The sequence below is a fragment of the Oncorhynchus gorbuscha genome, linkage group LG14, assembly GCF_021184085.1.
Source record: "Oncorhynchus gorbuscha isolate QuinsamMale2020 ecotype Even-year linkage group LG14, OgorEven_v1.0, whole genome shotgun sequence".
Classification (NCBI taxonomy): domain Eukaryota; kingdom Metazoa; phylum Chordata; class Actinopteri; order Salmoniformes; family Salmonidae; genus Oncorhynchus; species Oncorhynchus gorbuscha.
The window spans coordinates 682,672-707,378 of NC_060186.1; the positions used below are offsets into that span (position 1 = coordinate 682,672).

The 24,707-nt window shown below is 46.1% G+C and overlaps 1 protein-coding gene across 1 annotated transcript in view; it reads right to left on the reverse strand.

Annotated features, from left to right (window-relative positions):
* LOC123995839 (rho GTPase-activating protein 8-like) overlaps positions 1–16,283 on the reverse strand; it is a 45,896-nt gene extending 29,613 nt beyond the window's left edge. The window contains exons 1-2 of the mRNA XM_046299522.1: positions 16,135–16,283; positions 7,055–7,127 (exon numbers count right to left, since the gene is read on the reverse strand). Of these exons, the coding sequence (XP_046155478.1) occupies positions 7,055–7,094 (40 nt within the window). The 5' untranslated portion in view covers positions 7,095–7,127; positions 16,135–16,283. The remainder of the gene's footprint in view (positions 1–7,054; positions 7,128–16,134) is intronic.
* Positions 16,284–24,707: the final 8,424 nt, after the last annotated feature.

The following is a 24,707-nucleotide window of genomic DNA, read 5'->3' on the forward strand; positions in this document are numbered from 1 at the left end:
CTACTACTACTGACTAGGTTATGACACATAACTAGTCCTGTAACAGATTACTACTACTACTGACTAGGTTATGACACATAACTAGTCCTGTAACAGATTACTACTACTACTGACTAGGTTATGACACATAACTAGTCCTGTAACAGATTACTACTACTACTGACTAGGTTATGACACATAACTAGTCCTGTAACAGACTACTACTACTGACTAGGTTATGGGCACATAACTAGTCCTGTAACAGATTACTACTACTACTGACTAGGTTATGACACATAACTAGTCCGGTGACTAACTGCTGACTAGGTTATGGGCTACTACTAACTACTACTGACTAGGTTATGACACATAACTAGTCCTGGTAACAGACTACTAATGCTGACTAGGTTATGGGCCCATAACTAGTCCTGTAACAGACTACTACTGACTAGGTTATGACACAGAACTAGTCCTGTAACAGACTACTACTACTACTACTACTGACTAGGTTATGACACATAACTAGTCCTGTAACAGACTACTACTACTGACTAGGTTATGACACATAACTAGTCCTGTAACAGACTACTACTACTGACTAGGTTATGGGCCCATAACTAGTCCTGTAACAGACTACTACTACTACTGACTAGGTTATGACACAGAACTAGTCCTGTAACAGACTACTACTACTGACTAGGTTATGGGCCCATAACTAGTCCTGTAACAGACTACTACTACTACTGACTAGGTTATGACACATAACTAGTCCTGTAACAGACTACTACTGACTAGGTTATGGGCCCATAACTAGTCCTGTAACAGACTACTACTACTACTGACTAGGTTATGGGCCCATAACTAGTCCTGTAACAGACTACTACTACTACTGACTAGGTTATGGGCCCATAACTAGTCCTGTAACAGACTACTACTACTACTGACTAGGTTATGGGCCCATAACTAGTCCTAAACATGATTACTACTACTACTGACTAGGTTATGACACATAACTAGTCCTGTAACAGACTACTACTACTACTGACTAGGTTTCCGCCCAAAACTGATAATAACAGAAAACTACAGATACTAAAACTACTGACTAGTTAATGGGCCCATAACTAGTCCTGTAAGGGAACTAACTACTAATACTGACTAGGTTATTTACCCTTCTGCCTTTCCAAACATGTTGATAATTGAGAATAACTGAACATCTCCTCTGTCCAGAAATTCACATCCATATCCTGGTTTCTGTCAGGTCTTCCTGTCCGTCTGCCCTGTCCAGAGGGAAGGTAACCAAAAAACTGATAATCCACAGAAAACAACAGATAAAAACAGGGACTGAAAACTGTGTCCTAATCTAGATCAGTATTTACCCTGCTCTGCCCTGTCCAGAGGGAAGGTAACCAGAAATACTGTGTCCTAATCTAGATCAGTATTTACCCTGCTCTGCCCTGTCCAGAGGGAAGGTAACCAGAAATACTGTGTCCTAATCTAGATCAGTATTTACCCTGCTCTGCCCTGTCCAGAGGGAAGGTAACCAGAAATACTGTGTCCTAATCTAGATCAGTATTTACCCTGCTCTGCCCTGTCCAGAGGGAAGGTAACCAGAAATACTGTGTCCTAATCTAGATCAGTATTTACCCTGCTCTGCCCTGTCCAGAGGGAAGGTAACCAGAAATACTGTGTCCTAATCTAGATCAGTATTTACCCTGCTCTGCCCTGTCCAGAGGGAAGGTAACCAGAAATACTGTGTCCTAATCTAGATCAGTATTTACCCTGCTCTGCCCTGTCCAGAGGGAAGGTAACCAGAAATACTGTGTCCTAATCTAGATCAGTATTTACCCTGCTCTGCCCTGTCCAGAGGGAAGGTAACCAGAAATACTGTGTCCCAAATGACTCCCTATTCCCTATAGAGTAGACTAATTAGAGGCCTAACAGCCCCTGTGAAGTGTAGTGCACTATATAGGGAGCCGGTTGGGAGGAACCCAGATATAGTGGAGAAAGCTAAGAGGAATATGTTGTTTATTCAGAGGAACATTTACCCTTCTAGTTTCTACTGTTTCATTCTGGGGATAGTTCCCACACTACTAGAACATTTACCCTAATGTCTACTGGGATAGTTCCAACACTACTGCCTCTCTCATAATGTCTACTGGGATAGTTCCCACACTACTGCCTCTCTCATAATGTCTACTGGGATAGTTCCAACACTACTGGGATAGTTCCTCTCTCTCATAATGTCTACTGGGATAGTTCCCACACTACTACCTCTCTCATAATGTCTACTGGGATAGTTCCCACACTACTACCTCTCTCATAATGTCTACTGGGATAGTTCCCACACTACTACCTCTCTCATAATGTTCTACTGGGATAGTTCCCACACTACTACCTCTCTCATAATGTCTACTGGGATAGTTCCCACACTACTACCTCTCTCATAATGTCTACTGGGATAGTTCCCACACTACTGCCTCTCTCATAATGTCTACTGGGATAGTTCCCACACTACTGCCTCTCTCATAATGTCTACTGGTCTACTGATAGTTCCCACACTACTACCTCTCTCATAATGTCTACTGGGATAGTTCCCACACTACTACCTCTCTCATAATGTCTACTGGGATAGTTCCCACACTACTGCCTCTCTCATAATGTCTACTGGGATAGTTCCCACACTACTGCCTCTCTCATAATGTCTACTGGGATAGTTCCCACACTACTGCCTCTCTCATAATGTCTACTGGGATAGTTCCCACACTACTGCCTCTCTCATAATGTCTACTGGGATAGTTCCCACACTACTGCCTCTCTCATAATGTCTACTGGGATAGTTCCCACACTACTGCCTCTCTCATAATGTCTACTGGGATAGTTCCACACTACTGCCTCTCTCATAATGTCTACTGGGATAGTTCCCACACTACTGCCTCTCTCATAATGTCTACTGGGATAGTTCCCACACTACTGCCTCTCTCATAATGTCTACTGGGATAGTTCCCACACTACTACCTCTCTTATAATGTCTACTGGGATAGTTCCCACACTACTACCTCTCTGTCTACTGGGATAACACTGTCTCTCATAATGTCTACTGGGATAGTTCCCACACTACTCTCTCATAAGGTCTACTGGGATAGTTCCAACACTCTGCCTCTCTCATAATGTCTACTGGGATAGTTCCCACACTACTGCCTCTCTCATAATGTCTACTGGGATAGTTCCCACACTACTACCTCTCTCATAATGTCTACTGGGATAGTTCCCACACTACTACCTCTCTCATAATGTCTACTGGGATAGTTCCCACACTACTGCCTCTCTCATAATGTCTACTGGGATAGTTCCCACACTACTACCTCTCTCATAATGTCTACTGGGATAGTTCCCACACTACTGCTCTCTCATAATGTCTACTGGGATAGTTCCAACACTACTGCCTCTCTCATAATGTCTACTGGGATAGTTCCCACACTACTGCTCAGTCAGACTAATGGACTAACTGTGGAATGGGGACACTACTGCTCAGTCAGACTAATGGACTAACTGTGGAATGGGGACACTACTGCTCAGTCAAATGGACTAACTGTGGAATGGGGACACTACTGCTCAGTCAGTCAAATGGACTAACTGTGGAATGGGGACACTACTGCTCAGTCAGACTAATGGACTAACTGTGGAATGGGGACACTACTGCTCAGTCAGACTAATGGACTAACTGTGGAATGGGGACACTACTGCTCAGTCAGACTAATGGACTAACTGTGGAATGGGGACACTACTGCTCAGTCAAACTAATGGACTAACTGTGGCATGGGGACACTACTGCTCAGTCAGACTAATGGACTAACTGTGGAATGGGGACACTACTGCTCAGTCAAACTAATGGACTAACTGTGGAATGGGTAAGGATATTTTTACGATCCTCCTTCCAGGAAAAGACATTGGAAGGAGAACACAGTCAGCTGTGGTCACAAAAACAAAGACCTGTTGATATTCTAGGTACTTTCCAGCTGTGTGGTTTTCCTTGAAGTGGTGTGAAGGAATGTTGAGCGGATGACCTCCCAGTCCTTGCAGAGAGGAGAAGGTAGAAGGTAGAAGGGGGAGAGGAGGTAGAAGGCAGAGAGGAGGATGAAGGCAGAGAGGAGGATGAAGGCAGAGAGGAGGATGAAGGCAGAGAGGAGGATGAAGGCAGAGAGGAGGATGAAGGCAGAGAGGAGGTAGAAGGCAGAGAGGAGGTAGAAGGCAGAGAGGAGGTAGAAGGCAGAGAGGAGGTAGAAGGGAGAGAGGAGGATGAAGGCAGAGAGGAGGATGAAGGCAGAGAGGAGGATGAAGGCAGAGAGGAGGATGAAGGGAGAGAGGAGGTAGAAGGGAGAGAGGAGGTAGAAGGCAGAGAGGAGGTAGAAGGCAGAGAGGAGGTAGAAGGCAGAGAGGAGGTAGAAGGCAGAGAAGGGAGAAGGCAGAGAGGAGGTAGAAGGCAGAGAGGAGGTAGAAGGGAGAGAGGAGGTAGAAGGGAGAGAGGAGGTAGAAGGCAGAGAGGAGGGAGAGGCAGAGGGAGGGAGAAGGCAGAGAGAGGAGGTAGAAGGCAGAGAGGAGGTAGAAGGCAGAGAGGAGGTAGAAGGGAGAGAGGAGGTAGAGAGGGAGAGAGGAGGTAGAAGGGAGAGAGGAGGGAGAAGGCAGAGAGGAGGTAGAAGGGAGAGAGGAGGTAGAAGGGAGAGAGGAGGAAGAAGGGAGAGAGGAGGTAGAAGGGAGAGGCAGAAGGGAGAGAGGAGGTAGAAGGCAGAGAGGAGGTAGAAGGCAGAGAGGAGGTAGAAGGCAGAGAGGAGGTAGAAGGTAGAGAGGAGGGAGAAGGGAGAGAGGAGGTAGAAGGGAGAGAGGAGGGAGAAGGGAGAGAGGAGGAAGAAGGGAGAGAGGAGGTAGAAGGGAGAGAGGAGGAAGAAGGGAGAGAGGAGGTAGAAGGGAGAGAGGAGGAAGAAGGGAGAGAGGAGGTAGAAGGGAGAGAGGAGGTAGAAGGGAGAGAGGAGGTAGAAGGGAGAGGGAGGTAGAAGGGAGAGAGGAGGTAGAAGGGAGAGAGGAGGTAGAAGGGAGAGAGGAGGTAGAAGGGAGAGAGGAGGTAGAAGGGAGAGAGGAGGTAGAAGGGAGAGAGGTAGAGGTAGAAGGCAGAGAGGAGGTAGAAGGTAGAGAGGAGGGAGAAGGGAGAGAGGAGGTAGAAGGCAGAGAGGAGGTAGAAGGGAGAGAGGAGGTAGAAGGGAGAGAGGAGGTAGAAGGCAGAGAGGAGGTAGAAGGTAGAGAGGAGGGAGAAGGGAGAGAGGAGCTGGCACTAAGACTGACTCAGAGCAGAGGGAATGTGGGCACTGCCCAGATATGTTCATTTCCAGCTCCCCTCCTCCTCTCCCTCCCCAAGCCCCTCCAGATATAATTATGAGCTGGGCCTTTTATCAGCAAGATGACCCGTCCTCCTCCTCCACATCCATCTCCTCCTTCTTCTCCTTCTTCTTCTAAGATTGCATACAAAGCTATTTTTAGAACAGGCAACGTGTAATCTAACATGTGGTTGGGAGGAAACTAAGCCTGTTTGTGTTTGGGTCCCCTGACTGAATCATATCCTCTGTTCTGAGACCAGTCAGTAAGAGGGGGGGAGGGGTTCAGGCAGATCTTAGCTACATGGTCAATGACAGCCTGAGTTTTTGTGGGCAGTGTCATGGTGAGAGATTGGTCACTCTTCTGTCAGATCTAGGGCATTGATAATTTCCTGTACCCTTTAGAGAGAACATCACTGACCCAGTACGCTTTAGAGATAATTACGCTTTAGAGAGAACTGACCCAGTACGCTTTTATCACTGACCCCTTCAGTACGCTTTAGAGAGAACACCACTGACCCAGTACGCTTTAGAGAGAACACCACTGACCCAGTACGCTTTAGAGAGAACACCACTGACCCAGTACGCTTTAGAGAGTTTGTGTTTGGGTCCCCTGACTGAATCATATCACCACTGACCCAGTACGCTTTAGAGAGAACACCACTGACCCAGTACGGTTTAGAGAGAATCATCTAAAACCACTGACCCAGTACGCTTTAGAGAGAACACCACTGACCCAGTTTTTAGAGAGAACATCTAAAACCACTGACCCAGTACGCTTTGAGAGAACACCACTGACCCAGTACGCTTTAGAGAGAACATCACTGACCCAGTACGCTTTAGAGAGAACATCTAAAACCACTGACCCAGTACGCTTTAGAGAGAACATCACTGACCCAGTACGCTTTAGAGAGAACATCACTGACCCAGTACGCTTCTAAAACCACTGACCCAGACGCTTTAGAGAACACCACTGACCCAGTACGCTTTAGAGAGAACACCACTGACCCAGTACACCACTGACCCAGTACGCTTAGAGAGAACACCACTGACCCAGTACGCTTTAGAGAGAACATGACCCAGTACGCTTTAGAGAGACACACTGACCCAGTACGCTTTAGAGAGAACACCACTGACCCAGTACGCTTTAGAGAGAACACCACTGACCCAGTACGCTTTAGAGAGAACACCACTGACCCAGTACGCTTTAGAGAGAACACCACTGACCCAGTACGCTTTAGAGAGAACACCACTGACCCAGTACGCTTTAGAGAGAACACCACTGACCCAGTACGCTATAGAGGAAGAGAAGGTAGAAAGACCATGTACATTTCATGTGTTTCATGGATAGGATGAATATTGTTACAATCTCACTTATTAAATAGTAGGGTGTGTGTGTGTGTGTGTGTGTGTGTGTGTGTGTGTGTGTGTGTGTGTGTGTGTGTGTGTGTGTGTGTGTGTGTGTGTGTGTGTGTGTGTGTGTGTGTGTGTGTGTGTGTGTGTGTGTGTGTGTCACCTATTAAATAGTAGTGTGTGTGTGTGTGTGTGTGTGTGTGTGTGTGTGTGTGTGTGTGTGTGTGTGTGTGTGTGTGTGTGTGTGTGTGTGTGTGTGTGTGTGTGTGTGTGTGTGTGTGTGTGTGTCTCACCTATTAAATAGTAGTGTGTGTGTGTGTGTGTGTGTGTGTGTGTGTGTGTGTGTGTGTGTGTCTCACCTATTTCAGCCAGCTGCTCCAGATCAGTAGATGAGATCATCGCTGTTTTCACTTTCAACTTCCACGGTCAACACTGAAAACACAGATTACATTATTATGTAAATACTGTTCACCCTGTCTCGTTACCACTAGCTCTGAAACACTGTCTCGTTACCACCAGCTCTGAAACACTGTCTCGTTACCACCAGCTCTGAAACACTGTCTCGTTACCACCAGCTCTGAAACACTGTCTCGTTACCACCAGCTCTGAAACACTGTCTCGTTACCACCAGCTCTGAAACACTGTCTCGTTACCACCAGCTCTGAAACACTGTCTCGTTACCACCAGCTCTGAAACACTGTCTCGTTACCACCAGCTCTGAAACACTGTCTCGTTACCACTAGCTCTGAAACACTGTCTCGTTACCACTAGCTCTGAAACACTGTCTCGTTACCACCAGCTCTGAAACACTGTCTCGTTACCACTAGCTCTGAAACACTGTCTCGTTACCACCAGCTCTGAAACACTGTCTCGTTACCACCAGCTCTGAAACACTGTCTCGTTACCACCAGCTCTGAAACACTGTCTCGTACCACCAGCTCTGAAACCCTGTAGACCCTGTCTCGTTACCATCAGCTCTGAAACACTGTCTCGTTACCACCAGCTCTGAAACACTGTCTTGTTACCACCAGCTCTGAAACCCTGTAGACCCTGTCTCGTTACCACCAGCTCTGAAACACTGTAGACCCTGTCTCGTTACCACCAGCTCTGAAACCCTGTAGACCCTGTCTCGTTACCACCAGCTCTGAAACCCTGTCTCGTTACCACCAGCTCTGAAACCCTGTCTCATTACCACTAGCTCTGAAACACTGTCTCGTTACCACCAGCTCTGAAACACTGTCTCATTACCACCAGCTCTGAAACACTGTCTCGTTACCACCAGCTCTGAAACACTGTCTCGTTACCACCAGCTCTGAAACACTGTCTCGTTACCACCAGCTCTGAAACACTGTCTCGTTACCACCAGCTCTGAAACACTGTCTCGTTACCACCAGCTCTGAAACACTGTCTCGTTACCACCAGCTCTGAAACACTGTCTCGTTACTACCAGCTCTGAAACACTGTCTCGTTACCACCAGCTCTGAAACACTGTCTCGTTACCACCAGCTCTGAAACACTGTAGACCCTGTCTCGTTACCACCAGCTCTGAAACACTGTAGACCCTGTCTCGTTACCACCAGCTCTGAAACACTGTCTCGTTACCACCAGCTCTGAAACCCTGTCTCATTACCACCAGCTCTGAAACACTGTCTCGTTACCACCAGCTCTGAAACACTGTCTCATTACCACCAGCTCTGAAACACTGTAGACCCTGTCTCGTTACCACCAGCTCTGAAACACTGTCTCGTTACCACCAGCTCTGAAACACTGTCTCGATACCACCAGCTCTGAAACACTGTCTCGTTACCACCAGCTCTGAAACACTGTCTCGTTACCACCAGCTCTGAAACACTGTCTCGTTACCACCAGCTCTGAAACACTGTCTCGTTACCACTAGCTCTGAAACCCTGTAGACCCTGTCTCGTTACCACCAGCTCTGAAACACTGTCTCGTTACCACCAGCTCTGAAACACTGTCTCGTTACCACCAGCTCTGAAACCCTGTAGACCCTGTCTCGTTACCACTAGCTCTGAAACCCTGTAGACCCTGTCTCCTTACCACCAGCTCTGAAACACTGTAGACCCTGTCTCGTTACCACCAGCTCTGAAACACTGTCTCGTTACCACCAGCTCTGAAACACTGTCTCATTACCACCAGCTCTGAAACACTGTAGACCCTGTCTCGTTACCACCAGCTCTGAAACACTGTCTCGTTACCACCAGCTCTGAAACACTGTAGACCCTGTCTCGTTACCACCAGCTCTGAAACACTGTAGACCCTGTCTCGTTACCACCAGCTCTGAAACACTGTAGACCCTGTCTCGTTACCACCAGCTCTGAAACACTGTCTCGTTACCACCAGCTCTGAAACACTGTAGACCTGTCTCTGTTACCACCAGCTCTGAAACACTGTCTCGTTACCACCAGCTCTGAAACACTGTAGACCCTGTCTCGTTACCACCAGCTCTGAAACACTGTCTCGTTACCACCAGCTCTGAAACACTGTCTCGTTACCACCAGCTCTGAAACACTGTCTCGTTACCACCAGCTCTGAAACACTGTCTCGTTACCACTAGCTCTGAAACACTGTCTCGTTACCACCAGCTCTGAAACACTGTCTCGTTACCACCAGCTCTGAAACACTGTAGACCCTGTCTCGTTACCACTAGCTCTGAAACACTGTCTCGTTACCACCAGCTCTGAAACACTGTAGACCCTGTCTCATTACCACCAGCTCTGAAACACTGTAGACCCTGTCTCGTTACCACCAGCTCTGAAACACTGTCTCGTTACCGCTAGCTCTGAAACACTGTCTCGTTACCACCAGCTCTGAAACACTGTCTCGTTACCACCAGCTCTGAAACACTGTAGACCCTGTCTCGTTACCACCAGCTCTGAAACACTGTCTCGTTACCGCTAGCTCTGAAACACTGTCTCGTTACCACCAGCTCTGAAACACTGTCTCGTTACCACCAGCTCTGAAACACTGTAGACCCTGTCTCGTTACCACCAGCTCTGAAACACTGTAGACCCTGTCTCGTTACCACCAGCTCTGAAACACTGTAGACCCTGTCTCGTTACCACCAGCTCTGAAACACTGTAGACCCTGTCTCGTTACCACCAGCTCTGAAACACTGTCTCGTTACCACCAGCTCTGAAACACTGTAGACCCTGTCTCATTACCACCAGCTCTGAAACACTGTAGACCCTGTCTCATTACCACCAGGTCTGAAACCCTGTCTCGTTACCACCAGCTCTGAAACACTGTAGACCCTGTCTCATTACCACCAGCTCTGAAACACTGTCTCGTTACCACCAGCTCTGAAACCCTGTCTCGTTACCACCAGCTCTGAAACACTGTAGACCCTGTCTCATTACCACTAGCTCTGAAACACTGTCTCGTTACCACCAGCTCTGAAACACTGTCTCGTTACCACCAGCTCTGAAACACAAGTCTCGTTACCACCAGCTCTGAAACACAGTCTCGTTACCACCAGCTCTGAAACACTGTCTCGTTACCACCAGCTCTGAAACACTGTCTCGTTACCACTAGGGGGAGCCATGCCCTATAGGAGGGTATCTCTTCAGGAAGAGGCTTGAGGAGCCCTGCCCTGTCCTATAGGAGGGGCTCTCCAGGAAGAGGCTTGAGGAGCCCTGCCCTGTCCTATAGGAGGGTATCTCTCCAGGAAGAGGCTTGAGGAGCCCTGCCCTGTCCTATAGGAGGGTATCTCTCCAGGAAGAGGCTTGAGGAGCCCTGCCCTGTCCTATAGGAGGGTATCTCTCCAGGAAGAGGCTTGAGGAGCCCTGCCCTGTCCTATAGGAGGGTATCTCTCCAGGAAGAGGCTTGAGGAGCCCTGCCCTGTCCTAGCCCTGCCCTGTCCTATAGGAGGGTATCTCTCCAGGAAGAGGCTTGAGGAGCCCTGCCCTGTCCTATAGGAGGGTATCTCTCCAGGAAGAGGCTTGAGGAGCCCTGCCCTGTCCTATAGGAGGGTATCTCTCCAGGAAGAGGCTTGAGGAGCCCTGCCCTGTCCTATAGGAGGGTATCTCTCCAGGAAGAGGCTTGAGGAGCCCTGCCCTGTCCTATAGGAGGGTATCTCTCCAGGAAGAGGCTTGAGGAGCCCTGCCCTGTCCTATAGGAGGGTATCTCTCCAGGAAGAGGCTTGAGGAGCCCTGCCCTGTCCTATAGGAGGGTATCTCTCCAGGAAGAGGCTTGAGGAGCCCTGCCCTGTCCTATAGGAGGGTATCTCTCCAGGAAGAGGCTTGAGGAGCCCTGCCCTGTCCTATAGGAGGGTATGTCTCCAGGAAGAGGGTTGAGGAGCCCTGCCCTGTCCTATAGGAGGGTATCTCTCCAGGAAGAGGGTTGAGGAGCCCTGCCCTGTCCTATAGGAGGGTATCTCTCCAGGAAGAGGGTTGAGGAGCCCTGCCCTGTCCTATAGGAGGGTATCTCTCCAGGAAGAGGCTTGAGGAGCCCTGCTGTAGGAAAAGCTAACTAATCCTACTTTGTGTATTTCAGGTAAATTAACAACCCAATGTTTAATCCCGTTTTGTCCACCTGCGTGTCCTGTTGGCGTCTGGACAAAAAAAAACACACGGTCTGGTCCACGTGTTAGTTCAACACTGTGGCGGCGGTTTGTACGGGCAAGTGCACCGCCCTGTAACGGACACGCAACGTCTTCGGTTATATCACATGATCTGGAATGAACTGTAGGCAGGTTTAACATCCGCTCAGTGGTGCTGCTAAATCCCTGAAGGTACAGAAATTATACAATACCTGTTGACAGGGCTGACGGAAATGATCCCACTAAACTAGAATCATCTTTTCATAATCTACATCGCATGCTGGAAAAGGGTTTCATGTTAAATCATTCTGTGTGTGTCCTATAGGAGGGTATCTCTCCAGGAAGAGGCTTGAGGAGCCCTGCCCTGTCCTATAGGAGGGTATCTCTCCAGGAAGAGGCTTGAGGAGCCCTGCCCTGTCCTATAGGAGGGTATCTCTCCAGGAAGAGGCTTGAGGAGCACTGCCCTGTCCTATAGGAGGGTATCTCTCCAGGAAGAGGCTTGAGGAGCCCTGCCCTGTCCTATAGGAGGGTATCTCTCCAGGAAGAGGCTTGAGGAGCCATGCCCTGTCCTATGAGGGTATCTCTCCAGGAAGAGGCTTGAGGAGCCCTGCCCTGTCCTATAGGAGGGTATCTCTCCAGGAAGAGGCTTGAGGAGCCCTGCCCTGTCCTATAGGAGGGTATCTCTCCAGGAAGAGGCTTGAGGAGCCCTGCCCTGTCCTATAGGAGGGTATCTCTCCAGGAAGAGGCTTGAGGAGCACTGCCCTGTCCTATAGGAGGGTATCTCTCCAGGAAGAGGCTTGAGGAGCCCTGCCCTGTCCTATAGGAGGGTATCTCTCCAGGAAGAGGCTTGAGGAGCCCTGCCCTGTCCTATAGGAGGGTATCTCTCCAGGAAGAGGCTTGAGGAGCCCTGCCCTGTCCTATAGGAGGGTATCTCTCCAGGAAGAGGCTTGAGGAGCCCTGCCCTGTCCTATAGGAGGGTATCTCCCAGGAAGAGGCTTGAGGACCCCTGCCCTGTCCTATAGGAGGGTATGTCTCCAGGAAGAGGGTTGAGGAGCCCTGCCCTGTCCTATAGGAGGGTATCTCTCCAGGAAGAGGCTTGAGGAGCCCTGCCCTGTCCTATAGGAGGGTATCTCTCCAGGAAGAGGGTTGAGGAGCCCTGCCCTGTCCTATAGGAGGGTATCTCTCCAGGAAGAGGCTTGAGGAGCCCTGCTGTAGGAAAAGCTAACTAATCCTACTTTGTGTATTTCAGGTAAATTAACAACCCAATGTTTAATCCCGTTTTGTCCACCTGCGTGTCCTGTTGGCGTCTGGACAAAAAAAACACACGGTCTGGTCCACGTGTTAGTTCAACACTGTGGCGGCGGTTTGTACGGGCACCGCCCTGTAACGGACACGCAACGCCTTCGGTTATATCACATGATCTGGAATGAACTGTAGGCAGGTTTAACATCCGCTCAGTGGTGCGTTACAAATCCCTGAAGGTACAGAAATTGTACAATACCTGTTGACAGGGCTGACGGAAATGATCCCACTAAACTAGAATCATCTTTTCATAATCTACATCGCATGCTGGAAAAGGGTTTCATGTTAAATCATTCTGTGTGTGACTCCTGGTATTTTTGATCCAAGTAGCAACATAAGTCAGTAAATGTCATCAAGGTAAAGTTGGTTTTGTATTTCACACGTTCTGACATTCACCAGACATTCACCAGACATTCACCAGACATTCTGACATTCACCAGACATTCTGACATTCACCAGACATTCACCAGACATTCTGACATTCACCAGACATTCACCAGACATTCACCAGACATTCACCAGACATTCAGACATTCAGACATTCACCAGACATTCACCAGACATTCACCAGACATTCACCAGACATTCTGACATTCTGACATTCACCAGACATTCACCAGACATTCTGACATTCACCAGACATTCACCAGACATTCTGACATTCTGACATTCACCAGACATTCACCAGACATTCACCAGACATTCTGACATTCACCAGACATTCACCAGACATTCACCAGACATTCACCAGACATTCACCAGACATTCACCAGACATTCAGACATTCACCAGACATTCAGACATTCACCAGACATTCTGACATTCACCAGACATTCACCAGACATTCACCAGACATTCACCAGACATTCACCAGACATACAGACATTCACCAGACATTCACCAGACATTCACCAGACATTCACCAGACATTCACCAGACATTCAGACATTCAGACATTCACCAGACATTCTGACATTCACCAGACATTCACCAGACATTCACCAGACATTCACCAGACATTCAGACATTCACCAGACATTCTGACATTCAGACATTCACCAGACATTCACCAGACATTCACCAGACATTCAGACATTCACCAGACATTCACCAGACATTCAGACATTCACCAGACATTCACCAGACATTCACCAGACATTCACCAGACATTCACCAGACATTCAGACATTCACCAGACATTCAGACATTCTGACATTCAACAGACATTCACCAGACATTCAGACATTCAACAGACATTGACATTCAACAGACATTCGACAGACATTCAACAGACATTGACATTCAACAGACATTCACCAGACATTCACCAGACATTCACCAGACATTCAGACATTCACCAGACATACAGACATTCACCAGACATTCAGACATTCAGCCATTCTGACATTCAACAGACATTCACCAGACATTCAGACATTCACCAGACATTCACCAGACATTCACCAGACATTCACCAGACATTCACCAGACATTCACCAGACATTCACCAGACATTCGACAGACATTCAACAGACATTCACCAGACATTCAACAGACATTCAACAGACATTCAACAGACATTCACCAGACATTCACCAGACATACAGACATTCACCAGACATTCACCAGACATTCACCAGACATTCACCAGACATTCACCAGACATTCAGACATTCACCAGACATTCACCAGACATTCAACAGTCATTCACCGGACATTCAACTGACATTCACCAGACATTCACCAGACATTCACCAGACATACAGACATTCACCAGACATTCACCAGACATACAGACATTCACCAGACATACAGACATTCACCAGACATACAGACATTCACCAGACATACAGACATTCACCAGACATTCAACAGACATACAGACATTCAACAGACATTCACCAGACATTCAACAGACATTCACCAGACATACAGACATTCACCAGACATTCACCAGACATACAGACATTCACCAGACATTCACCAGACATACAGACATTCACCAGACATTCACCAGACATTCACCAGACATTCACCAGACATACAGACATTCACCAGACATTCACCAGACATACAGACATTCACCAGACATTCACCATACATTCACCAGACATTCAACCGTCATTCAACCGTCATTCAACCGTCATTCACCAGACATTCAGACATTCACCAGACATTCACCAGACATTCACCAGACATTCACCAGACATACCGTCATTCAACCGTCATTCAACCGTCATTCACCAAAAGCCATTTAAAAATGTAAAAATTAACTAATTCACCGTTTGTCACAGAAACATCAAACTAGGTCTGATTATTCTATAAAATGTCTAGTATAATTTTACAACTTTTGTTTCAAGGGAAAAATTCCCGTTTTGATTTGATAGAAATTCATAAAAGCTCAAATATTGAATTTGAAGATGTAGAAATAAATAACTAATTCAGTGATTGTCTCAGAAAAAAAAGGGAAAATATGCATTTAGCTTTAAAATAAATGTTAATTTCAAGTGCAATTTGTTCTATAGGAAATTAGACAATGTTTACATAAAACTGTACAACGTTTACCATCTTAAATTGTATGCCAAATCCATTTTGTATTTGTATCTGTATACATATATATATTTGTATTTGTGTTTGTATTTTTAGTGCAACAGTTCTGCATTTTAAAGTAGTTACAAGGCACAACGGTTCTGCATTTTAAAGTAGTTACAAGGCACAACGGTTCTGCATTTTAAAGTAGTTACAAGGCACAACGGTTCTGCATTTTAAAGTAGTTACAAGGCACAACGGTTCTGCATTTTAAAGTAGTTACAAGGCACAACGGTAATGTATTTATAAGTCTCTAATTTAACAGCAGAGGCCCCTTTTCCAATCATTTTCTATGTTGGCTTTGTTGAAGTCCTTCGTTGTCATCCGCAGCTCAATGGAACCATCTCTGTGACAAACAGCCAATTAGTTATTGATTTATAACGCTTTAAAATGGCATTTTATAGATTGTGTGTATTTCTATCAAGTCACAACGGGAATTTCTACTCAGAACAAAAAAAAAGTTGTAAAAGTATACTAGACATTTATAAACTAAAACAGCTTAAGGATTCTGTGACTAAAGGTGAATTAGTTATTGATTTTTACATATTAAAATGGCTTTTCGGCGAATGTCTGATGAATGTGTGAATATAAAACCCTACTTTACTTCGGTGCAAAAGTTTTCCAATGTTTTCTCATAAAACAGAATAACTACACGTGGCCTAAGCAGCACACGCAGATCATATTACATCTGCTACTGTTGTTTCAGTTTAGTTTAACATATCTACTGCAGGTTGTTAATCATTTAGAAAACAAGACGAGTCCAGAACTGGAACTGAAGCGTCCTTTATTAAATCCGGTAAAACGGACGAGACGACCGGAAGGACGGAAACATTCCGCGCGATTGATTCTCAACTCACCTGGACACAAGTCCTTAATAGCTGATAAAACAACGTTCGTTTGAGTTAGAGACTGTTTTATAACTTCTTTTGACCGAAACACAACATGAACAATGACATTATCCTTCGACGAACAATGACGTTTGAACCTTACCGTGTGTAGAAACGTTCCCGTAGTGGTTTGAATAAGAGACAATTTACGCTCAGGTGCCTCTGGCACAAAACTTCCTCAACTCCATGCTGACAGGGTACTGCGCATGCTCAAACAGAGTCCTCCTGCGGCATTCAATCAAATCAGTAGTCCGACATGAAAAAAAATGTAGCAATTAAAATAGTAAGAAAACGAAAGTAAGTCCTCTGTCATATCCTTCTTCTCCCCCGATTACAAGGAAGTGAATGTGTAAAAGACAGAACATATTTCAATCTATACTCAGGGGACAAGAAGCGGTCATTTAGATATCTGACATCTACATGTGTTGTCTCAGGGAACAAGAAGGGCTCATTTAGATATCTGACATCTCCATGTGTTGTCTCAGGGGACAAGAAGGGCTCATTTAGATATCTGACATCTCCATCTGTTGCAGTTACATGCTGTCTCAAGGGACAACGTACTCAGCATGACTTCAGGTTTCCTGAATCATTATATTTATGCTAAAAGAGTTTGAAAGCAGGAAGTGTTCTATGACCAATGATGAGGAAGCCCTCAATAGGCTCCAGTGTATTTCATAATGACTTTTTTATTTTTATGTTCTATTTGTTTTCTATTGTGTTATTGACTGTACGTTTGTTTGCGTAACTCTGTGTTTGTGTCGCACTAGGATCAATACCTCTGTTCTCCGTTATATAGGATCAATACCATATCTCTACCTCTGTTCTCCGTTATATAGGATCAATACCTCTGTTCTCCATTATATAGGATCAATACCTCTGTTCTCCGTTGTATAGGATCAATACCATAACTCTACCTCTGTTCTCCATTATATAGGATCAATACCATAACTCTACCTCTGTTCTCCGTTATATAGGATCAATACCATATCTACCTCTGTTCTCCATTATATAGGATCAATACCATACCTCTACCTCTGTTCTCCTTTATATAGGATCAATACCATAACTCTACCTCTGTTCTCCATTATATAGGATCAATACCTCTGTTCTCCATTATATAGGATCAATACCATAACTCTACCTCTGTTCTCCATTATATAGGATCAATACCATAACTCTACCTCTGTTCTCCGTTATATAGGATCAATACCATAACTACCTCTGTTCTCCATTATATAGGATCAATACCATAACTCTACCTCTGTTCTCCATTATATAGGATCAATACCATAACTCTACCTCTGTTCTCCATTATATAGGATCAATACCTCTGTTCTCCGTTATATAGGATCAATACCATACCTCTACCTCTGTTCTCCGTTATATAGGATCAATACCTCTGTTCTCCGTTGTATAGGATCAATACCATACCTCTACCTCTGTTCTCCGTTATATAGGATCAATACCATACCTCTACCTCTGTTCTCCTTTATATAGGATCAATACCTCTGTTCTCCGTTATATAGGATCAATACCTCTGTTCTCCGTTATATAGGATCAATACCATACCTCTACCTCTGTTCTCCATTATATAGGATCAATACCACACTATATAGGGAATAGGGCTCTGGTCTAAAGTAGTGCACTATATAGGGAATAGGGCTCTGGTCTAAAGTAGTGTACTATATAGGGAATAGGGCTCTGGTCTAAAGTAGTGCACTATAGGGAATAGGGCTCTGGTCTATAGTAGTGCACTATATAGGGAATAGGGCTCTGGTCTATAGTAGTGCACTATATAGGGAATATGGCTCTGGTCTATAGTAGTGTACTATATAGGGAATAGGGCTCTGGTCTAAAGTAGTGTACTATATAGGGAATAGGGCTCTGGTCTATAGTAGTGCACTATATAGGTAATAGGGTGACATTTGGGATGCAGCGGTGAGTCAGGACTAGTTGATGCCCCCTTAGCTGGGTTAAGAAAGTTCAAAACCCCTGAAAGCATTTTGAGACTGCAGGCTGAATCAGAGACAGACAGACAGACAGACAGACAGACAGACAGACAGACAGACAGACAGACAGACAGACAGACAGACAGACAGACAGACAGACAGACAGACAGACAGACAGACAGACAGACAGACAGACAGACAGACAGACAGACAGACAGACAGACAGACAGACAGACAGACAGACAAGCTATCATCAGACACTTCTCATAACCAATGTAGTGTAGTAGAGACCCCTAAACCCTTCATCAGACACTTCTCATAACCAATGTAGTGTAGTAGAGACCCCTAAACCCTTCATCAGACACTTCTCATAACCAATGTAGTGTAGTAGAGACCCTAAACCCTTCATCAGACACTTCTCATAACCAATGTAGTGTAGTAGAGACCCCTAAAACTTCATCATAACGTCGTCTGGCCGTCCTCTGTCCTCTTCAGAATAACGTCGTCTGGCCGTCCTCTGTCCTCTTCAGAATAACGTCGTCTGGCCGTCCTCTGTCCTCTTCAGAGTAACGTCGTCTGGCCGTCCTCTGTCCTCTTCAGAATAACGCCGTCTGTCCTCTTCAGAATAACGCCGTCTGGCCGTCCTCTGTCCTCTTCAGAATAATGTCGTCTGGCCGTCCTCTGTCCTCTTCAGATTACTACATGACAGGAATACGTTGAACCTCATGACATTCTGATGCTCCTCAGAGCTGGCTGGGGTAAAAATGTAGAGAAAGCCTGACACCTGGTGGCGCAATAGAGGAACAGCACAGTGCTCAGTAGTGTGTTTGAATGGCTGGCTTCCTATTGGCTTACCATCTAGCCTGGGGACTGTTCTCCAAAACCATCAGCACTAGCTCAACACAAACACCCATGACACCTCATACCAGTCACGCCAAACTATAATTCTCGCTACCCCCCCCCACCCCCCCTCCACACTCTCTGATTGGTACTGAGCTCCTGAGGATGCAGTGATATCAGAGACCTGCTGCACATGACTGTCCTCTGACCAATCGCAGCACAGCAAGACGCAGAGCTCTAAGCCCATTGACAACGCCTGCTTCGTGCCGACACACACCTGCACCATGACTAAGCTCCCCCTTCTGATGTTTGGAGACATCCAGCTGAAACGGAGCGTGTGTTTGATTCAGCCCTGGCTAAAAGCAGAACGGGGGGGAGAGAGAGAGAGAGATAGATAGACAGAGAGAAAGAGAGAGAGAGAGAGAGAGAGAGAGAGAGAGAGAGAGAGAGAGAGAGAGAGAGAGAGAGAGAGAGAGAGAGAGAGAGAGAGAGACAGAGAGAGAGAGACGGAGAAAGAGAGACAGAAAGAGAGAGAGAGACAGAGAGAGAGACAGAGAGAGACAGAGAGAGAGAGAGAGACAGAGAGAGACAGAGAGAGAGAGAGAGACAGAGAGAGACAGAGAGAGACAGAGAGAGAGAGAGAGAGACAGAGAGAGAGAGAGAGAGAGAGAGAGAGAGAGAAAGAGAGAGAGAGAGAGGGGGGGAGAGAGAGAGAGAGGGAGAGAGAGAGAGAGAGAGACATAGAGAGAGGTTGAAAGAGAGAGAGACAGACACAGAGAGAGAGAGAGACAGAGAGGGAGAGGTAAGAGAGGTAGAGAGAGAGAGAGAGAGAGAGAGAGAGAGAGAGAGACCGAGAGACAGAGAGACAGAGAGAGACCGAGAGAGAGACCGAGAGACAGAGAGACAGAGAGAGAGAGACAGAGAGAGAGAGAGAGAGAGACAGAGAGAGAGAGAGACACAGAGAGAGAGAGACAGAGAGAGAGAGAGAGACAGAGAGAGAGAGAGAGAGAGAGAGAGACCGAGAGAGAGACCGAGAGAGAGAGAGAGACAGAGAGAGAGAGACAGAGAGACAGACAGAGAGAGAGAGAGACAGAGAGAGACAGAGAGCGAGACAGAGAGAGAGAGAGAGAGAGAGAGAGAGAGAGAGAGAGAGAGAGAGAGAGAGAGAGAGAGATGGAGAGGGAGGGAGAGAGAGTTAGGGAGAGAGACAGAGAGAGTGAGAGAGAGATACAGACATAGAGAGAGAGCCACACAGACACAGAGAGAGAGAGGGTACAACCAGCACCTTCCAGAATGTGTCTTTGTGTCTGACTCCGCCTCCCTGATCCTCTCAATAATCCAGAAATGAATATGTATGAGTTGCTATCAAACTCTGTGTCAAACAGCTGCTGCTTCTAATGGCTCCACCTGCGTCCCAAATGGTGCCCTGTTCCCTTTACCCATAGGGCTCGGGTTGAGAGTAGTGCACTATGTAGGGAATAGGGTGCCATTTTGGATGCAGGCGTACTGTGGAGCTGCAAGGCTGAGTACTGAGCAGCACGGCGCCCTGGAGGGCAGGATTTAGCCACAAACAAACACATTATGATATAAACATGCAAGACTGTTGCCTTGTTCACATCAACGGGGAGACGTTACAGAGAGACAGGAGCTTTGTCTTTTATCTGCTCTGATCATCTGTACTACAGCAGCACAGGCTGGGAAGGGAGAGAGGGTTGGATTAAAGAGAGAGAGGGAGAGAGAGGGTTGGATTAAAGAGAGAGAGGGAGAGAGAGGGTTGGATTAAAGAGAGAGAGGGAGAGAGAGGGTTGGATTAAAGAGAGAGAGGGAGAGAGAGGGTTGGATTAAAGAGAGAGAGAGAGGGTTGGATTAAAGAGAGATGGAGAGAGAGGGTTGGATTAAAGAGAGAGGGAGAGAGAGGGTTGGATTAAAGAGAGAGAGGGTTGGATTAAAGAGAGAGGGTTAGAGAGGGTTGGATTAAAGAGAGAGAGGGACAGATAGAGGTTTGGATTAAAGAGAGAGAGAGAGAGAGGGTTGGATTAAAGAAAGAGAGAGGGAGAGAGAGGGTTGGATTAAAGAGAGAGAGAGAGAGAGAGGGTTGGATTAAAGAGAGAGGGAGAGAGAGGGTTGGATTAAAGAGAGAGAGGGTTGGATTCAAGAGAGAGAGGGAGAGAGAGAGGGTTGGATTAAAGAGAGAGAGAGAGAGAGAGGGTTGGATTAAAGAGAGAGAGGGAGAGAGAGGGTTGGATTAAAGAGAGAGAGAGGGTTGGATTAAAGAGAGAGAGAGGGTTGGATTAAAGAGAGAGAGAGGCTTGGATTAAAGAGAGACAGAGAGAGAGAGGGTTGGATTAAAGAGAGAGAGAGAGAGAGAGAGAGGGTTGGATTAAAGAGAGAGAGAGGGTTGGCTTAAAGAGAGAGAGAGGCTTGGATTAAAGAGAGACAGAGAGAGAGAGGGTTGGATTAAAGAGAGAGAGAGAGGGTTGGATTAAAGAGAGAGAGAGAGAGAGGGTTGGATTAAAGAGAGAGAGAGGGTTGGATTAAAGAGAGAGAGAGAGAGAGATAGGGTTGGATTAAAGAGAGAGAGAGAGAGAGAGAGAGAGAGAGAGAGGGTTGGATTAAAGAGAGAGAGAGAGAGAGAGAGAGGTTGGATTAAAGAGAGAGAGAGAGTTGGATTAAAGAGAGAGAGAGAGAGAGAGAGGGTTGGTTTAAAGAGAGAAAGAGGGAGAGAGAGGGTTGGATTAAAGAGAGAGAGAGGGTTGGATTAAAGAGAGAGAGAGAGAGAGAGAGGTTGGATTAAAGAGAGAGAGGGAGAGAGAGGGTTGGATTAAAGAGAGAGAGGGAGAGAGAGGGTTGGATTAAAGAGAGAGAGGGAGAGAGAGGGTTGGATTAAAGAGAGAGAGAGAGAGAGAGGGTTGGATTAAAGAGAGAGGGAGAGAGAGGGTTGGATTAAAGAGAGAGGGAGAGAGAGGGTTGGATTAAAGAGAGAGAGGGTTGGATTAAAGAGAGAGGGATAGAGAGGGTTGGATTAAAGAGAGAGAGGGACAGATAGAGGTTTGGATTAAAGAGAGAGAGAGAGAGAGAGAGAGAGAGGGTTGGATTAAAGAAAGAGAGAGGGAGAGAGAGGGTTGGATTAAAGAGAGAGAGAGAGGGTTGGATTAAAGAGAGAGGGAGAGAGAGGGTTGGATTAAAGAGAGAGAGGGTTGGATTCAAGAGAGAGAGGGAGAGAGAGAGGGTTGGATTAAAGAGAGAGAGAGAGGGTTGGATTAAAGAGAGAGAGGGAGAGAGAGGGTTGGATTAAAGAGAGAGAGATGGTTGGATTAAAGAGAGAGAGAGGGTTGGATTAAAGAGAGAGAGAGGCTTGGATTAAAGAGAGACAGAGAGAGAGAGGGTTGGATTAAAGAGAGAGAGAGAGAGAGAGGGTTGGATTAAAGAGAGAGAGAGGGTTGGCTTAAAGAGAGAGAGAGGCTTGGATTAAAGAGAGACAGAGAGAGAGAGGGTTGGATTAAAGAGAGAGAGAGAGAGAGGGTTGGATTAAAGAGAGAGAGAGAGAGAGAGAGAGGGTTGGATTAAAGAGAGAGAGAGGGTTGGATTAAAGAGAGAGAGAGAGAGAGAGAGAGAGAGAGAGGGTTGGATTAAAGAGAGAGAGAGAGAGGGTTGGATTAAAGAGAGAGAGAGAGGGTTGGTTTAAAGAGAGAAAGAGGGAGAGAGAGGGTTGGATTAAAGAGAGAGAGAGAGAGAGAGGGTTGGATTAAAGAGAGAGAGAGAGAGAGGGTTGGATTAAAGAGAGAGAGGGAGAGAGAGAGGGTTGGATTAAAGAGAGAGAGAGAGAGAGAGAGGATTGGATTAAAGAGAGAGAGAGAGAGGGTTGGATTAAAGAGAGAGAGGGAGAGAGAGGGTTGGTTTAAAGAGAGAGAGGGAGAGAGAGAGGGTTGGATTAAAGAGAGAGAGGGAGAGAGAGGGTTGGATTAAAGAGAGAGAGGGAGAGAGAGAGGGTTGGATTAAAGAGAGAGAGAGAGAGAGGGTTGGATTAAAGAGAGAGAGAGAGAGAGGGTTGGATTAAAGAGAGAGAGGGAGAGAGAGAGTTGGATTAAAGAGAGAGAGAGAGAGAGAGAGGGTTGGATTAAAGAGAGAGAGGGTTGGATTAAAGAGAGAAAGAGAGAGAGGGTTGGATTAAAGAGAGAGAGAGAGAGTTGGATTAAAGAGAAGAAGAGAGAGAGAGATGGTTGTATTAAAGAGAAGAGAGAGAGGGTTGGATTAAAGAGTGAAAGAGAGAGAGAGAGGGTTGGATTAAAGAGAGAAAGAGAGAGAGAGAGTTGGATTAAAGAGAGAGAGGGTTGGATTAAAGAGAGAAAGAGAGAGAGGGTTGGATTAAAGAGAGAGAGAGAGAGAGAGAGAGAGTTGGATTAAAGAGAAGAAGAGAGAGGGTTGGATTAAAGAGATAAGAGAGAGAGAGGGTTGGATTAAAGAGAGAAAGAGAGGGTTGGATTAAAGAGAAGAGAGAGAGAGGGGGTTGGATTAAAGAGAGAGAGGGTTGGATTAAAGACAAGAAGAGAGAGAGGGTTGGATTAAAGAGAGAGAGATAGGGTTGGATTAAAGAGAAGAAGAGAGAGATGGTTGTATTAAAGAGAAGAGAGAGAGGGTTGGATTAAAGAGATAGAGGGAGAGAGAGGGTTGGATTAAAGAGAGAGAGAGAGGGTTGGATTAAAGAGAGGGAGAGGTTTGGATTAAAGAGAAAAGAGAGAGAGAGGGTTGGATTAAAGAGAGAGAGAGAGAGAGGGTTGGATTAAAGAGAGAGAGAGAGAGAGAGAGAGGGTTGGATTAAAGAGAGAGAGAGGGTTGGATTAAAGAGAGAGAGAGAGAGAGAGAGAGAGAGAGAGAGAGGGTTGGATTAAAGAGAGAGAGAGAGAGGGTTGGATTAAAGAGAGAGAGAGAGGGTTGGTTTAAAGAGAGAAAGAGGAGAGAGAGGTTGGATTAAAGAGAGAGAGAGAGAGAGGTTGGATTAAAGAGAGAGAGAGAGAGAGGGTTGGATTAAAGAGAGAGAGGGAGAGAGTTGTTGGATTAAAGAGAGAGAGAGAGAGAGAGGATTGGATTAAAGAGAGAGAGAGAGAGGGTTGGATTAAAGAGAGAGAGGAGAGAGGGTTGGTTTAAAGAGAGAGGGAGAGAGAGAGGTTGGATTAAAGAGAGAGGGAGAGAGAGGGTTGGATTAAAGAGAGAGAGGGAGAGAGAGGGGTTGGATTAAAGAGAGAGAGAGAGAGGGGTTGGATTAAAGAGAGAGAGAGAGAGGGGTTGGATTAAAGAGAGAGAGGGAGAGAGAGAGTTGGATTAAAGAGAGAGAGAGAGAGAGAGGGTTGGATTAAAGAGAGAGTTGGATTAAAGAGAGAAAGAGAGAGGGGTTGGATTAAAGAGAGAGAGAGAGTTGGATTAAAGAGAAGAAGAGAGAGAGATGGTTGTATTAAAGAGAAGAGAGAGTTGGATTAAAGAGTGAAAGAGAGAGAGAGAGGTTGGATTAAAGAGAGAAAGAGAGAGAGAGTTGGATTAAAGAGAGAGAGGTTGGATTAAAGAGAGAAAGAGAGAGAGGGTTGGATTAAAGAGAGAGAGAGAGAGAGAGTTGGATTAAAGAGAAGAAGAGAGAGTTGGATTAAAGAGATAAGAGAGAGAGAGGGTTGGATTAAAGAGAGAAAGAGAGGGTTGGATTAAAGAGAAGAGAGAGAGAGGGGGTTGGATTAAAGAGAGGGTTGGATTAAAGACAAGAAGAGAGAGTTGGATTAAAGAGAGAGAGATAGGGTTGGATTAAAGAGAAGAAGAGAGAGATGGTTGTATTAAAGAGAAGAGAGAGGGTTGGATTAAAGAGATAGAGGGAGAGAGAGGTTGGATTAAAGAGAGAGAGAGA